The sequence below is a fragment of the Egretta garzetta genome, unplaced genomic scaffold (genome assembly GCF_000687185.1).
Source record: "Egretta garzetta isolate BGI_Z169 unplaced genomic scaffold, ASM68718v1 scaffold2, whole genome shotgun sequence".
NCBI lineage: Eukaryota > Metazoa > Chordata > Aves > Pelecaniformes > Ardeidae > Egretta > Egretta garzetta.
In genome coordinates this window covers 5,115,746-5,130,854 of record NW_009258894.1, presented here as the reverse complement: position 1 = coordinate 5,130,854, position 15,109 = coordinate 5,115,746, and the positions used below count along the sequence as shown (strand labels likewise).

Below are 15,109 nucleotides of genomic sequence, written 5' to 3'. Positions count from 1 at the left end.
ATGCACAGTGATGGTGTAGAGTTGAGGTTAAGTGTCTTTCTGTCTGAACAGTAAGTTAGTGCTCCCTATCAGGTGGAAGGAACTTGCTCTTCTGGGCTGGTGGGGATGAACATCGAGTCCTGGGTGGGAAATGAAAATGGTGAGCCGTGTGTTAACAAAGTGGGCAACTCTTCAACCCACTGGAGACCAAAGGACATTTTCAGAAGTCAAACCAGTTTGTCAGGAGGTAAGAATTGTCCTTAATCTGTCTTCCACAAAAAAAAATAACTGATGTCAAAGGGAAAATGTAGGTGAAGTTTAGATGAGAGATGAATTCTAACTTGTCATACAACAAAGGGCTGCTAAGAGAACAGAACTTCTAATACAGCTTTCTCTTATATTTCTGTGACTTGCAGAGAAAGCTAAACCAAAAGCCAAGAAGAAAGAAGAACCAAGTTCTATTTTCCAAAGGCAACGGGTAGATGCTTTGCTTTTAGACCTAAGACAAAAGTTTCCACCCAGATTTGTTCAGGTATGACACTTACAAGCCATAGTAGTAGTGTAACTTAGAACTTAAGGCAGTCATAAGTATTTGAACAGCTGAAACTGAATGGGAATTTTGTGTGCTTTCTGCAATGGTAACATGGATTAGATAATGAATTTGAAATGGAAGGCTCTGATTGGAGTGTAGGATTCCCCTTTGTAATTGCAGGAGTCATTAAGACCTTGGCAAAACTATGGGGGTGAATTTTATTATACAAACACCTTATCTAATCACAGAGGGTCTGGTCTTGCCAGCTATTGGATTTTGCTGCTGCTTCCAGTTTCCTGCTTTGTGAATGCAATCAAGCCACCACAGCTATTTGGGTTTAGTTACTCCATTGTTCTGGAGGCTTATTAATTAGCGTGGAAATCCTTGGCATTCTGTGAAGTTGTTGTGATTACCTCTGATTGTCTCTAGTAGCCATTTGTTCCAGGTCTTCTGCTTGGGAGCAAAGGAAATTGTGTTTACAGCATCTCACAAAACTATTTACTCCTTAGATGTGGGAAAGACTGGCTAACTGTGTCTTTTTTTGCTTTAGTGTTTTTCAGCTGTCAGAGGAAAAAATGGGGTTTGTTTGAAGTGTATTTAGCAATTCCTTCTACCCTCAACTCTTATACATAAGTGTGCATTGCCTGGTTTATATTCCTAAGGGAATAGTAGGAAGGGTTAAGAATTATGACTTTGGTTCCACTGATGTGTTGTTTTATTTTTTTTTTTCTTCCTCCCCCACAGCAAAAGCCTGGAGAAAAGCCTATCCCAGGTAAAATTCTTAATATTCTCACAAGACTTAAAAAATAAGCTCTATATAGCAGTGTCTTCCAGTTGCCATATAAGCTCCTTGCTGCTGCTGCTGAGGTGGTTAGGAATTCTGGCATTGCCTAATTGTGCAAAGTACTAGGTAAGGGTTCTCTGTGACAGCCAAAGTGAAACTGAAAAAAAAGCGTGTACTGTTCCTGCCCTTCCTGTCTGTAAAACTGTATTGCCTGAAGGTCCAAATGCAGGAAATGGTCTCTGAAAGCAAGGAGGAGGGTAAAAGGGTGAATGAGGGAACAGCTTGGTCAGTCCAGTATCTTAGTGATTTTGCATGGTGCTAGAAGTGCAAGAAAGCATGTGAAGGCTTTGTGTTGATCATAAGCAACCTCAAAACAGGAAAATCACAAACTGTATCTCTTCAATCTATTTCACTCTTCTTGCCCATATAGGTATGAATTTAGTCCTTGGTTATTCTTACACCTTTGAAATTAATTTTGCCCCTTTGACATCAACAGTATTTTCTAAGCACTCTGAACAGTATTTTAGGAATAAAAATTGGAGGTTTAACTTTCTTTTGCTGTTACTTCTTAAGTGGATCAAATCAAGAAGGAACCAGAACCAGCCCCTGAAGCTGTGAAGACAGAGGAAAAAGAGACTGTAAAGAATGCTCAGCAGAGTGCTGGCACTAAAGGACCACCTGAAAAACGGATGAGACTCCAGTGAAGGGAGAAGTTGTTACACATCTGGATTAGTCAGTACCTGGAAAACAGGAGATTCTTGCTTCCCTTTCTTTATATTTAAGCTCTTCAGCTGAGACTGACGATTCAGGGACTGAAGTCCCTGTAAGAGCTTTTTCTATTGAAACGTGTCATGCAAATATCAGTATGTGAGCTGCCTCAAAGAAGGTGTTTTCAGTCTTCATCTTATTTTGAATGCTGGCTTCTGAGAATGGTTTTTACGTGGACATATTTTGCAGCCTCCTGAAATCTTTATGAACTCTTGCATCCCTTGTGTCTTGGTTTCCTATGTAAAAAGAAAAACTTTTATATTAAAAAAAAAAAAACAAAACCCTAAACAACGGAATTCTTGGCAAATAAAACTCCTGGCTGCTGGAATGCCTTTCTCAAATGCTTACTTTGTTAGTAGAAAATATGCCATATGTGCTGGCAGCATTTTTTTGCTTGCATATCGGAATATATTGTGTACTATTTCAAGGAAGAAAAGTTCAACGAAAGGATTTAGGCTGCCTGCTATAAATTGCTCTGCCTTCAGTATGCTTGGGATACAGATAAAAGATTTGATAACTGGATGCTGAAATCCATGTAATTAGATGTCAAACGGCTCTCAGTCTCTAAATGTTTTTAGGCACTCATTTTACTTAATAGCTAAGCTGGTCTTTTATTATAAAAGCTAGTGTTCGGGGAGAAAGATTTATGATGATAAAAAACAAGCTAAAATGTCTTGCTGTTGCACACTTGGTGAAGCTGTTTATATTTCTCCTTTTTTCACTGTAACTCAAATATATCAGTTATATCTCTTCCTCTGCTTCTAGTACTTTCTTGCTGCATCTGATCACCTTGATTAGTCATCTGCCTTTTAGACCCAAGGAGGTAGGGCAGTGGAAGAGAAATGTCATTGACAGCTATACGCTTTGTTATTTAAGCATGTTGCTTACATAAACCAGAGTTATTTGGGGTTTTTTTTGGCTTTGTTTTTTTGGGTTTTTTTTTCAGAAAAATTAGAAGTCCTCCATTGCAAAGAAATTATTGGGTTGGGTTTGGTTTTTTTCATTGAAGTAATGGAACAATCCTTGAAATAGCTTTAAGCATGTTGCTTACATAAACCAGAGTTATTTTGGGTTCTTTTTGGCTTTGGTTTTTTGGTGGGTTTTTTTTTTTCAGAAAAATTAGAAGTCCTCCATTGCAAAGAAATTATTGGCTTGGGTTTGTTTTTTTTCATTGAAGTAATGGAACAATCCTTGAAATAGCTTGCTTTCTTTTCACAGCTGTTACCTGCTTTCTTGTAGTAAACTGTAGTAAGCAAGAAAAAGGTTTGTACATTGCAAACAAAATGTGGATAGGAAGGAAGACTAGGATATGCTTAGATAGCTGTGTCACATTTGTTTTGAGGTTATAAGAGACTCTCTTTCAGTAACTAATAAACAGCTCTGGATAGCTGTTGAATGATGGGAAGACTCATGTAATTTTTGTCCTGTAATCCAAAACTGTAAAGTTGAAGATCTGGATAAGCCAATAGCTGTTTGCTGTTGACACAGATACAGACCTAGAATTTGTGTATCAGTGTACTTAAGTGTGTATTGGCTTTATTTCATACCACGTGGGTCAAGTTTGAACATCTATTTCTCCAAATTTTGATAGAAATAGATAATAAGCTGGTGTAAACTCTTAAATCAAGTGAAGATATAGAAAGCCGTTATTCTGGGATGCTCAAAACAAGAAAGAGCTAATTGTTCAGCATTGAATAATTACAAGGTAGTATGAATATACTTAGAACAAAAGGGTGTTGATTCTTTCTTGTATTAAACAAATTCCTCTGAAAGCAAGAAGCACCAAAGTCATTATCTCATCCACCTGCACAATGGAAAGGGGGATCTCCAGAAATGAGGCATGAGTGGTGAGGAACCTCAAGAGTTCTTGCTGGATTTCTGATGTTCAGAGTAAAGACCTTGGAACCGGCCATTAAAGGAGTTGAATTTCTCTGTAGTTATTCATATTACTAAAAGCCTGTGTGTCACTTGGAAAAACTTAAGCAAGCAAGAAAGATGACCAGACTGCACTGTAATGAAGATCTAGGGGTTTTGTGGGTTTGTTTTTTGTGGGTTTTTTTCTTTTCCAGGGAGAAAAATTAACTATTTGTACACCAAGGAAAGATTTAACATTACTAGCAGAAGAAAGATATCTTTGCTTATTGCTGAAGGCTGCTGTCAACAATGGATGCTATCAGTCACTGGACTTCACCTGAAATAAAGCATCTTGTACAACTCAATGTCTGAAAAAGAATTCTCCTGAAGGAGAGGGGGTTGAAGAAGGGCAATAAAATGAGTAGGAGAAAGTTTCTCCTATGAAGCCACTCAGAGGACCAAGACTTTAGTTCCTTAGGAAAGAGAAGACAAATATTGGGTCTTATAAAACTGAGTACTGTGAAGCAAGTAGGGAAGTAGAGAACTCTTGTTCTATCTTGTAGTGCAAGAATAGATGGACAAGTTAATGAAGCTGAATTGGAGTTACATTTAGTTACGTTGTACTCCATGCTCAGAATTTGAGCTGATTCACAGATGAGGGTGGAACTTGAAGGGGCAGACTGTCTTCACATCTGCATCTCTTAACAGCCCTTTTGCTTTCCACAGAAATGTCTGTTACTGGCTGGTGTCAGAGGGCTTTAAAAAGATGGACTTGTGCTCTGATCCTGTCTGAATTAAAGTGCCAGTACCTAAGCTATTGAGAGGACAGGAAATGGCTTACACGCATGAAACAATGCGTTTGAATGTGATAAGCCTCTTCCAGGGCCCTGATCTTTCCCTGAAAGAATTATAATATAAAGCAGTAAGGGATGTTACCAATGAGTGTGTTGATTTCTTAGGAGCTGTCCTTCAATGCTGAAAGTTTGCCATATGAAGGACTGAAATATCTTCTGATCCTGTTACTTGCTGACAATATTCTAAAATAGTTTTATCAGTTAAGTGAGCTTTGATATTAACTTACTGAAGTGACATTATATCAGATATTACTGTTAAACTCCAAGTAATTTATTGTCAAGAAGCTGTTAAGCAGCTATCTTCTAGTCAGTAAAGTTTTTCCGACTATGAGAATCTAAGTCTCTTCTCTCTGGTATTCATACCAGTCTCTTGGTTTGGAGCCTGAGGTCCAAAGTCCTTCAAAGGACCTTCAGTATTTGTAAGGCTTGTAGATGAAAGAGAAATAAGCAAGCAGTTCCGAAATTTGCCCCGTGCATCACTTTCTTCTGTGTAAAGGAGAGATTTGGTTGTATTGGAGAGCTTTCTCTACTTTTGCTCTTTGATAATAACTGTTCAGACTTCAAAAGGGCTTTTCTTGGCCTAAATCAATGGGGTAGGAGGAGGTAAAAATGACCTAGAACTCTGATAGAAACATCCTCCTGAGAGCCTGAAAGTACGCATAAATGAGTGTATACACATGAACAGATATCATACACACATATGCATGTGCATGTATATACATATGCATGTGCATGTATATACATATACATGCAAAAATCAAGCCAGACTGTAGTAAGAAGGGCAGCCCAGCTACCTCAATTCACTGTGTGAAGCTAGTGATGTCTCAGGTGTGGCAGAAATACTGTCTCTTTCAACTCTTCACTACGTAAGGTCTGACTGGGCTATGTGTTATTCTTCGCCATTCCTCTTTTCTGCTCCGCCCCCATACTTTGTGTTTTGGTAACCTTTTCCTAGCAAAGACAGATGCCATTTGGACAGTCAGTGTTGTTTGCCAAAGCGAACTGTACTTGGAGCAAGGATACAGGCAATAGGAGGGACAAGGCAAAGGGGAGAGATTAGCTTTATTTTGAGACACAGGTTCCCTGTGAGAAAAATGGTGAAGATATGTTATGCAAATAGATTGTGGCATCCCTGAACCAAGAGATGGCTCTGAAGAAAAGCTGATGTGATACGCTTTTTCAATTTATTTTTTTATATTTTTCTCAATGGCAAAGCAAATGATGATAACTAGGCATTCAGGGTTCAGGATGGTTTTTCTTTGTTCTTGGAGAGGAAGGTGAATTTTTGTCAAAAGTGTTGCATTGGTCCTGTAATCATGCACAGGACAAACAAATGGTCATTTATTGATAAATATCTTTCTGTAGCCTAATGTGGATCATAGCTGGATGGGTGGTAGGGAGAAATTTTCTCAGTGGGATGAGATATGATGTATTATTGATCTCTCAACAATCAGAAGGCTTCACTTCTTTCTGCCAGGAAAGTGAATTTCAATCTGTGGTCCACAAGGCTGCTGAGGGTCTGTGACCTGTTCCTAAAGACTCAACAGAGAAGGTAAGAGAAAAGTAATCTCTCGCTGGTAGGATTCAATTCCTTAGGAGCTTACACCTTCACTGAAAATCTTAGGGGGCTACCAGATTGAAAACAATTTGAAAAACACTGATGAATCATGAGAAAGCCAGTTATACCTGCCAAACAAATGTTTCTGCAGTTGAAATAGATACGGACTACTGCAATATTTTTCCCTGCTCTACTGTAACGTCAGTCATTTTTTTTCTTCCAACCTGTTCATTGTCATATAATGGGAATCTTTCCTTCCCTCCCCTTTGATCTTTACCTGATCAGAGTAAGAAGTACAAGGCTCTGGAAACCTGAACAGCGTCATCCCTTTTTATGTAGCCTTGACGCTGAAGGGCTTGCTTAGGTGCTCAACACAGTGTCGCAAATGTACGTTGACACTTTTCCCCAAGAATAACCTGCCCTGAGTTCAACAATGGAACCAGAGTACTTTCTGTTTATGTTTAAAAGAGAAAGAAAGTAGTAGGCAACTTTGTGCGGGTGGTAAGATATGTCTCCAGCAAGTTGGGAGAGTGATATAGTAGGGCCTTTGCTATAACTTGAGTGGTCACACAGCAGAAGTGTGCATTTAAAAATAGTGCTACAGGCACTGCACACAAAGATTATGTAACAGTATTTTTCTATTATAGTTACTGTGGTCTGAGTTATATTTATTTCAAAAGACACAATCTGACATAGTTCACAGCCCTGGAATGCAAAACTGATACTTGAAAAGTAGCGGACAGTTATTCAACAACTAACTGCACATAAAAGACTTCACATAAAATAGTGCCTATAATTTAAAAATTGAAACTAATAAAACCCCCTAAATCTTAAGGCTAATACAGGTCACGAGTTTGTTTACTTTTAGGTAAAGCAGTAAAAAATTTCAAACAATATACAGTTATGGATATCTGGAAAGATCCTAACAGAAGCAGGCATCCTCCTGTTTTCATTCCTTTAACCTGAGGTACTGTATTACAAGGTGTACACTACTCATGCTGGCTGTACTTGCAGTGAATGAGCAAGTTGCCAGTTCACAGAATCTGAAGCCCCTTTGGACAACTGTTGGTAGCCTCCATGGCTGTTGCCGTGTCCCCAGCTCACAGTACCAGCCCACTCCACAAGACAGCAGAGGGTTGCTCTGAGCACTCGGTCAGCTGCTTCTGTCACCGCTCAGCTTCTTGAGGGGCAGTGGCTGTCTTGGGCAATCTGAAATGTTAAGTGTTGCTGCCTGGCCAGGGTGATGGTCAGCACCTGGAAATTGGTGCCGAAAGGCAGGATCCTTGAGACGGAGATGGGGTGTTGGGAGGGTGCACCTCCTGCAGCTGAGCTAAGGGCCATAGCAGGTTGGACTTCATCCCAGACGTACTTTCAGTGCTGAAAAGAAAGTTGTGAAGAGTTTCCAAAAGGTAATAGCTGTGACTGTGTCAAATCCCAGCACTGTGTACCAAAAAAAGTGTGTATAGCTCTGCTGCATGGGACATTAAGACAGTGATCTGGATTGTGGTATAGCTGTGTCTTGATGGAGCTGTTGCTTAAAATGGGCATGGCAGCCAGGTGGTAGATGTACCTGTAAGCTCTCTCTTCCCAGTGCTCTGCAAGCACAAATCTTTAGAAAGGCCATGATGTGGGAAAGCGGCTGTTTTATCAGTGATGTTTGTAATTAAGGCACATTGCTGTAGCTGTGTAGCAGCTGGGGCATAGATAGGCTTTATGCTTTTATACTTGGTGCTATTAGTTTGCCTCTGTATTATTGAATGTAGTGGAAGTGAATTCTTCTCTGGATCTACCTTTTTTTTCTTGGTGTGCATATGTATACTGTAGTAGCTATAGTAAGGCATATGCTAAGCAAGGGCACTAAGGAGTGCTATGTCCTAGTCACCAGCTAGGAGACAAGTATTTCTGTACTTTTTCATTCTAGACCCTAGGCTTTTCCAAATACTCTTTTGAGATGAAATAGCCTGTTCCTGATCTCCACTCCGCTTTAATAAAAAAACTGAACAAAGCAAAAGCCAGCCTTTGAGCTATTAAACCAGATTTTCCCACTTGCGGTCTAACCGAATGATCCCTTTGCTCAACACAAACATCCATGACGAGGTGTGTGAAGCTGACCCCTCCTCACTATGTCTACTCGGAAGGAGAAACGCCCATTAATTTGAAAATGAAGATTATAAAAAACTGGGAATGTGCTTGTGGTAAGCTATTTGTTCTTCCCTACGAGACCCTCCATACATGCTCAAAGATCAGGGGATGGATGTCTGAAGGCGCCCTCGTAGCCCTCTAGGGTGTACCCCCAGGCAGCGGGGTGCCATTTCCGCAGGGGAGAGGCAAAGGGGGCCGTGATGCCACTGCTCCTGCCCAGCTGCAGCCCTCCCCACCGAGGGGCAGTTGGAGGCCTCGGGGCGGTTCCCCCGGGCAGGGCCCTTCCAGGCCCTATCCCCTCACAAAGCAGGGCATGGGGCGGCACTGGGCAGTGGCAATGGGGCTGCAGCTGGGGCTTCTGGTGCTGCTGGGCCTGGCAGGGTGCCCTGTTGCCTCAGGGAACCTGTCTGGGGAGCTGCGTGTCGCCGCCACATGGGTGACAGTGCCACGGCAGTTGAGCCCCCGGGCCAACACCAACCCCCTGGCCGTCTCCTACTGGCTGGGGGGGGCCCGCAGGTGCTGCACCTGCGGCCCAGGCGGGGCCTGGTCTCCCACCCCTTCACCTTGGTCACCTACGGCAAGGATGGGGCCCGCTGGGAGGAGCACCCCTTTGTGCGGGACAACTGCTTCTACCAGGGTGAGGTGCAGGGGAGCCCTGGCTCCCTGGTGGCCCTCGGCACCTGCGGCAGAGGTCTCCGTGGCGTGCTCTGGGTGGAGGATGGCACCTACGAGATTGAGCCCGTCCCCGACGATCCAGCCTTCCGGCACATCCTCTACCGCATGGAGGAGGCCAAAAACCCTGCGGGCCCCACCTGTGCGCTGACTTCAGAGGAGCTGCAGCACCAAAAGGCTTTGCTGCCCTGGTTTGAGGTCTCCCGGGCAGAGGAGGAGGAGGAGATGCTGAAAGACTGGTGGACACACATCAGGTACCTGAAGATAGTAGTGGTCGTGGACAATGTGCGGTTTGTGAAGTCGGGCAGGAATGAATCCGAAGTCTTGAGGCAAATCATAGAAATCATCAATATTGGGGACTCTCTGTATGAACAGCTTTCTGTTCGGCTGTTTCTTGTGGGATTGGAGATCTGGACCAAAAAAAACCTCATAAACATTACTAGCTCTATCAGCGATGTGCTTGAAGACTTTAACAAATGGCGGAAGTCAGACCTGTCTCCACGGTTGCGCCATGATACCGCTCACTTATTTGCATTTGAGAGGTTTGGAAGGACGCTGGGATTGGCATTTGTAGGGTCCGTGTGTAATAACCAGTGGTCATCAGCAGTTGCTTCCTTCACTAATAGGAAGTTGTCCTCATTTATTACCACGTTTGTCCATGAGTTGGGCCATATTCTTGGGATGCGCCATGATGGACCGGGCTGTAAATGCAGGCGAAAGAAATGCATTATGTATGAAAGCGATGTTGACACCGATGCATTCAGTGACTGCAGTTACAAAGACTACTTTGACCTGCTTGGGCGTGGTGCCGGCTGCATTCATCAACCGCCAGCCCCTGGCAGTTTCTACACCATGAAGCGTGAATACTGTGGGAATAAGATAGTAGAAAGCGGAGAGCAATGTGACTGTGGTTCAGAATCAAACTGCAGAAAGGATCCTTGTTGTCACCCGAACTGTACGTTCACTGCAGGTTCAGTCTGTGCTTCTGGAAAATGCTGCAAGAGCTGTCAGATCCTTCCAGCAGGAACACGCTGCAGAGCAAGTACTGGCGACTGTGACCTGCCAGAGTATTGCAATGGGACTTCCACTCAGTGCCCACCAGATGTGTACATAGAAGATGGAACCCCTTGCAAATATGATGCTTATTGCTATCGAGGAAAATGTTCTTCCCACAGTAGACAGTGCCAGCGTCTCTTTGGCAAACAAGCCAGGGCTGCTCCTTTAGATTGCTTCAAAGCAGTGAATACTCGAGGTGACCGGTTTGGGAATTGTGGTATTCATAACAATAACCGTTTTACAAAATGCAGTATTGAGAATATCTTATGTGGTAGGATCCAGTGTGAAAACATAAACAAATTGCCTTTCTTGCAGAACCACGTAACACTAGTCCAAACACCTGTTGGAGGTAAAAAGTGTTGGGGTCTTGACTACCACACGGGGTTGCCAGTAGCTGATGTGGGGGCTGTGGAAGATGGCACACCGTGTGGTAGTGATAAGGTTTGTATCAACAGGACGTGTACCAGCATATCACTGCTGAAGTACGACTGTAACGCAACAAAGTGTCATGACAGAGGAGTGTGTAACAATCATAAGAACTGTCACTGCAGGTATGGCTGGGCTCCTCCGTACTGTGAACAGGAAGGATTCGGAGGTAGCGTTGACAGTGGACCCCCTCCAGCCAGGGAGATTTTTCAGAGAGCAGAAATGGGAGTAACACTACTTAGTCTTCTTTCTCTCTGTAGCCTCGGATTAACCCTTGCCATATGTTACAACCAGGAAATAGTGAGATGGCTTAGGAGGAAAAAGGCCCAGTTCCACAGAAGACGACAGCAGTTGTTTCAAACAGTGGAAATGCCAGCAGTTCCTAAAGGAGAAGTCAAGCTGGTGAGTCAAAATCCACCACAAAGCACTTGCCAAAAACCAACAGGCAGTAGCTTTGATGCTCCTGGGGAAATCTCCCTTGAGCAGAGCCAGCTGATAACTCATCAAAATAATTCAATGCATTCCAAATAGTTCTAATCTCGTGTGATATCATTAAATGCAGAGTAAATGTTATCTTTGTTTATTTTAAGTTAATAAATGCAGGCAGTAAGGCATGCTGTTCTTTTTGTCTTTGCACCTTGAGCTCTTAAACTGAAGTAGTTAGGTGAACTGTAGGTATAGCTTTTATGCTTCGTATCAACAGTTTACAAATGTGAACTTCTTAAAACAGGAATGAATAAATTACTTGCTCCGATTTACTCTTGCAGTCTCCATTTAATTCACATCTGTGGCACGCAAGCAGGCAAGAAACAGGTATTGCAGTGAGATCGTAGGTGTCTGTGGCGTAAGCCCTTCCAGCTGTTGCCATGGAGTAGCCCTTCAGGAGGGAGGTAGATCACAGGGAACAGGGTCTTCCATCTTGTGAGATGGTAGAGTAGGATTATCCAGATCGTGCCAGTAAGCATTACATTTCTGAACCACCAGATATACGTCAAGAGTGTAGTGACACCAAACCTGACATTTCACAAGAACAAATTGTCTCTCTTTTCTGGAAGCGTTCCAATGCCTTGACTGCTGGGTTGTTCTGAGAAGTGCTGTGTATTTTATTGTTGCTGAGAGGAGCTGTCTGTGGGGCTGCACCAGTTAACAGGGTTTCTAAAATACTTGGAACTACGCTGCAAGTCTCCCCAAACCAGAATTCCTGCGTTATTTGATAGATGCTTTATCTGACTATCTTGGGGAGGAAGGGGAGGAAAATTCTCTTGATTTACTATGTGATTGCTTCATAAGTTATTACTGAGTGCGTCCTTGCAGCTTTATGGAATGCCATGCAGGAGCATTGTATTTTTCATTTTTTAACAGGAGATAAAATGGGTCTAACTTACGGAAAAAGCACGAGGGATGTGGAAATATAATTTGGTACATTTTATTACTTTTATTAGAGCAGTGACTAGATCAGCATAAAGAAGAGTCTGTAGTCCAGATTTACAGTGAAAACTTTATTTTAAAGGACTGGTGCTTCTGGATTGAGGGCTATAATGCACTTGTCTGCTACCAAAAGAATTACTTGTATTTGGAAAGCAAAAACCACATTTCAGCAAACCTTCTATAAAGGCAGGATAAGTACCCCAACGTTTGGGAAGAAGGATGTTGGTGACTCTACAAATGGTGATGATGGTAAACTCTTGCTGCCTCCCAAGTATGACTTTAAAGTTTTTAGAATACACATTTTCCTGTACTTTTTTTTTTTTTTCCAAATGACTGTATTCTGCATCCGAAAAGGGTAGGTTACCTTATGATTGGATGTGAAACACAAAGGATGTGATTCACAGTTCTGCATGGCTTTTTGTCTAAAGCAAATGGGTCCTTAAATTGTTACCTATATTTGTCTGGGGAAACGAGGTAACATGGGGGGTGGGCAAGAGTTCTTGGCTTCTTTCTCAGAGAAATAAAAATCTTAATTCAGGTGTGAGAAGCAAGGGATATGTGACAAACAAGTGGAATGTGGATTAGGTGAAAGATGGAGATAAAAAGTAACACAAGCACTACACCCAGCACCTTCCAACCAGCTATGCACATCTGGTAAGTACTGGCAGGCTTTTTTTATTTGGCTTTTTAAATACATAAACATTAGTGGCAGAAGTCTCAGGCTGCCACCTTGATGGCCTGCTGTTGTTAATTGATAGTATACCATAAATTGCTGAGCATACATCTGTGCTGAGACCAGGGAAACATTTGGAGAGTCAGGCCTGAACACTGAAGAGACAGAGGTGTAAATGAAAGGACAATTTAGGCTAGAAAGCTTACTTGCAAATGCAGTTTTGGAAGAGACATAGCAATGAAATGCTGTAGTTTCCATTTTTCTCTGTGCTGAAAAATTGATCTAAAAACCCATGAATTTCAGCAAGCTTTGGACAGGAGCATTTAGCTTTTCTTCTATTTCTGCTTAGGCCGCATGAGCAAGACAGGCATGCATCCCAACAAAGCTAGTCTATGTTTTATAAAATGTGCGAGCCCCCTTGCTGAGGTTTTCTCCTGGAAAATATTGTTTCCGATTTCACCATAGCAATGAATAACTTGATACTTCTGGTGGTTTGTTACTCTGTTGTGGTACAAAGGTGCAAGTCTTAAGTTCAGTCCCAATCTTTCCTGCTTTCTCTCTCTCTTCCCCCCCCCCCCCCTTTTTTTTTTCCCCTCCTAGTTTTAATTGCCTTTGTAAATGTTTTAAATGGATACAAGAACTTGGCTGATGTAGAAGTCACTTGAACATGGAAGAGGCAGCCTGCAAATGCTGCTGCACCATCTCCCAAGAGATGCTGGTCAGTCAGTCTAGTGTGTAAAATGGTGCTGGAGGGAAGTGCCTGACTGTGAAGACCCATGAAATGGTTTGTGCCAGAGCATCAAGGTATTGAGTCTTAGGTAGCTGTTAACATGCGGTGGGTCAGTCGTGGTGGGCGAACCCTGGAGCTGCCCAGGAGTAAGTTAAAATGATTTACCCATGTTTCTTGTTTGAAATATCTTCCTGGCTGAACAAGACTTTTAAAAAACTCTTAATATTGCAGTTATCTCAGATCAAGATTAAATTGGTTTTGTTCTAAGCCAAGACTGTCATCTCTAAAACACACTAAAACTGCTTCTAAGGAACAGTATGTATTTTCAAGGAGTGTGCCAAGTATGGTATTAGTAGAACCTGAGTTTGGAGAAAAAATATTTGATGGCCATGGTACAAGTTTTGCTTTCCAGTGTTCTTTAACCATTGGCAAAAAATAAATCTAGATATCCAGGACAACATAACTGTGGAAACTGGACTGAAGCAGTTGTGAAACTGCATGCTGGGCTTAAATGGCTTAAGAAGTCCTCCTGTGATGGACAAGCTTTGGTTTTGCTCATCATTGCAGGTGTAATGGGGGCTTGAATGCTTGTCTCCCACCTCTGAGGCAGGTTACCTAGCACTCAGCCAAGTGCTAAGCATTAATCTTGTTGCATTAAGGCATGTGGCACACTCTTCCTCTAGCCCAGAGATCCAGCACCCAGGCTGGCTGTCCCTATTTAAATTCAGGAATCCAAAAGAGTAGATAATCTTGGAATGAATACAGTCAAAAACATGTAATCCATACTGCAACATGGAGCAAACAAATCAGTAGTTTAACACTGAAAATGAGAGCACCTGGTCCTCGTTTTCTTTGGAAAAGTTCCTTCAGTGTGTAGACTTGGGTGTCCCAATAGTGCCAAGCAGTTAGGTGATTAAATTGCACCTGGTCCTGTTCATTGTTCCCTGTCGTCTTTATCTGTATTGCCACACTTGTAGCATGTGCTGAAATAGATAAGGGTAAAGTTTAATGAGGAAATAAATGAGGATAAATTTTGCCTTGCTATCTTTTTCCCAATAATCTAGTGGTTCAAGAACTCCATGAGGTACAGGAGTCCCAAGTTCAAGTGGTACTTCTGTTAGATGGAAAGTTGGACAACCTGGCCTTTTGTTGCTAGGTAGTTGCCTGTTCTGTAGGGTTTTGAGGAAACTGGACACCGTCTGCAGGTATTCATTGTTCTCAGCGGTGTTGGTCAGGACAGGGGTTCCATGTGCTATTTGTGGTTCGGAATTATACAATAATAGTTACTACACACCAGTGCTACCTCTGTGTCGCATTCCAGGATGACTTGAAGTTGGCATGGTTGCCCTCTGTGCTGCCTAACTGCACTGGGCTTTTGGTTGGGTCCATCACTGTCTGATCAGCTTGCCCTTGTTTGTTGTGTGGCCCATTGGCTCCATTTAAACGGGCTGGGAGTAGGTCACGTATCTCTCCATTTATCCGCTATGCCTCCCCCTAGAAAAAACATCACCCTCTCCTTAACCTCAGTGAGAAATCCACCTCCACTCTGGGGGGCAAATTGAGGCTGGGCAAGGACGCAGGGCAGGGGACTGTGGGCAGGAGGAGGCTGTGCTGTTGTGCAGCCCTGGCAGGCAGGCAGGCAGGCAGGGTGCC

General features: G+C 42.6%; 2 protein-coding genes across 2 annotated transcripts in view; both read left to right on the top strand.

The window, feature by feature from the left end:
- Positions 1-3,072, top strand: part of MED6 (mediator complex subunit 6) — a 12,773-nt gene extending 9,701 nt beyond the window's left edge. Inside the window, exons 8-10 of the mRNA XM_009634206.2 lie at positions 396-511; positions 1,256-1,283; positions 1,869-3,072. Coding sequence (XP_009632501.2) covers positions 396-511; positions 1,256-1,283; positions 1,869-1,999 — 275 coding nt within the window. The 3' untranslated portion in view covers positions 2,000-3,072. The remainder of the gene's footprint in view (positions 1-395; positions 512-1,255; positions 1,284-1,868) is intronic.
- A 42-nt stretch (positions 3,073-3,114) lies between these two features.
- LOC104122081 (disintegrin and metalloproteinase domain-containing protein 20-like) lies at positions 3,115-11,112 on the top strand. Its single transcript, XM_009634157.2, is given in 4 exon segments — positions 3,115-6,323; positions 8,251-8,971; positions 8,974-10,943; positions 10,945-11,112. Coding segments are annotated over 3 exon segments (2,244 nt in total). The 5' UTR covers positions 3,115-6,323; positions 8,251-8,784; the 3' UTR covers positions 11,032-11,112.
- Positions 11,113-15,109: the final 3,997 nt, after the last annotated feature.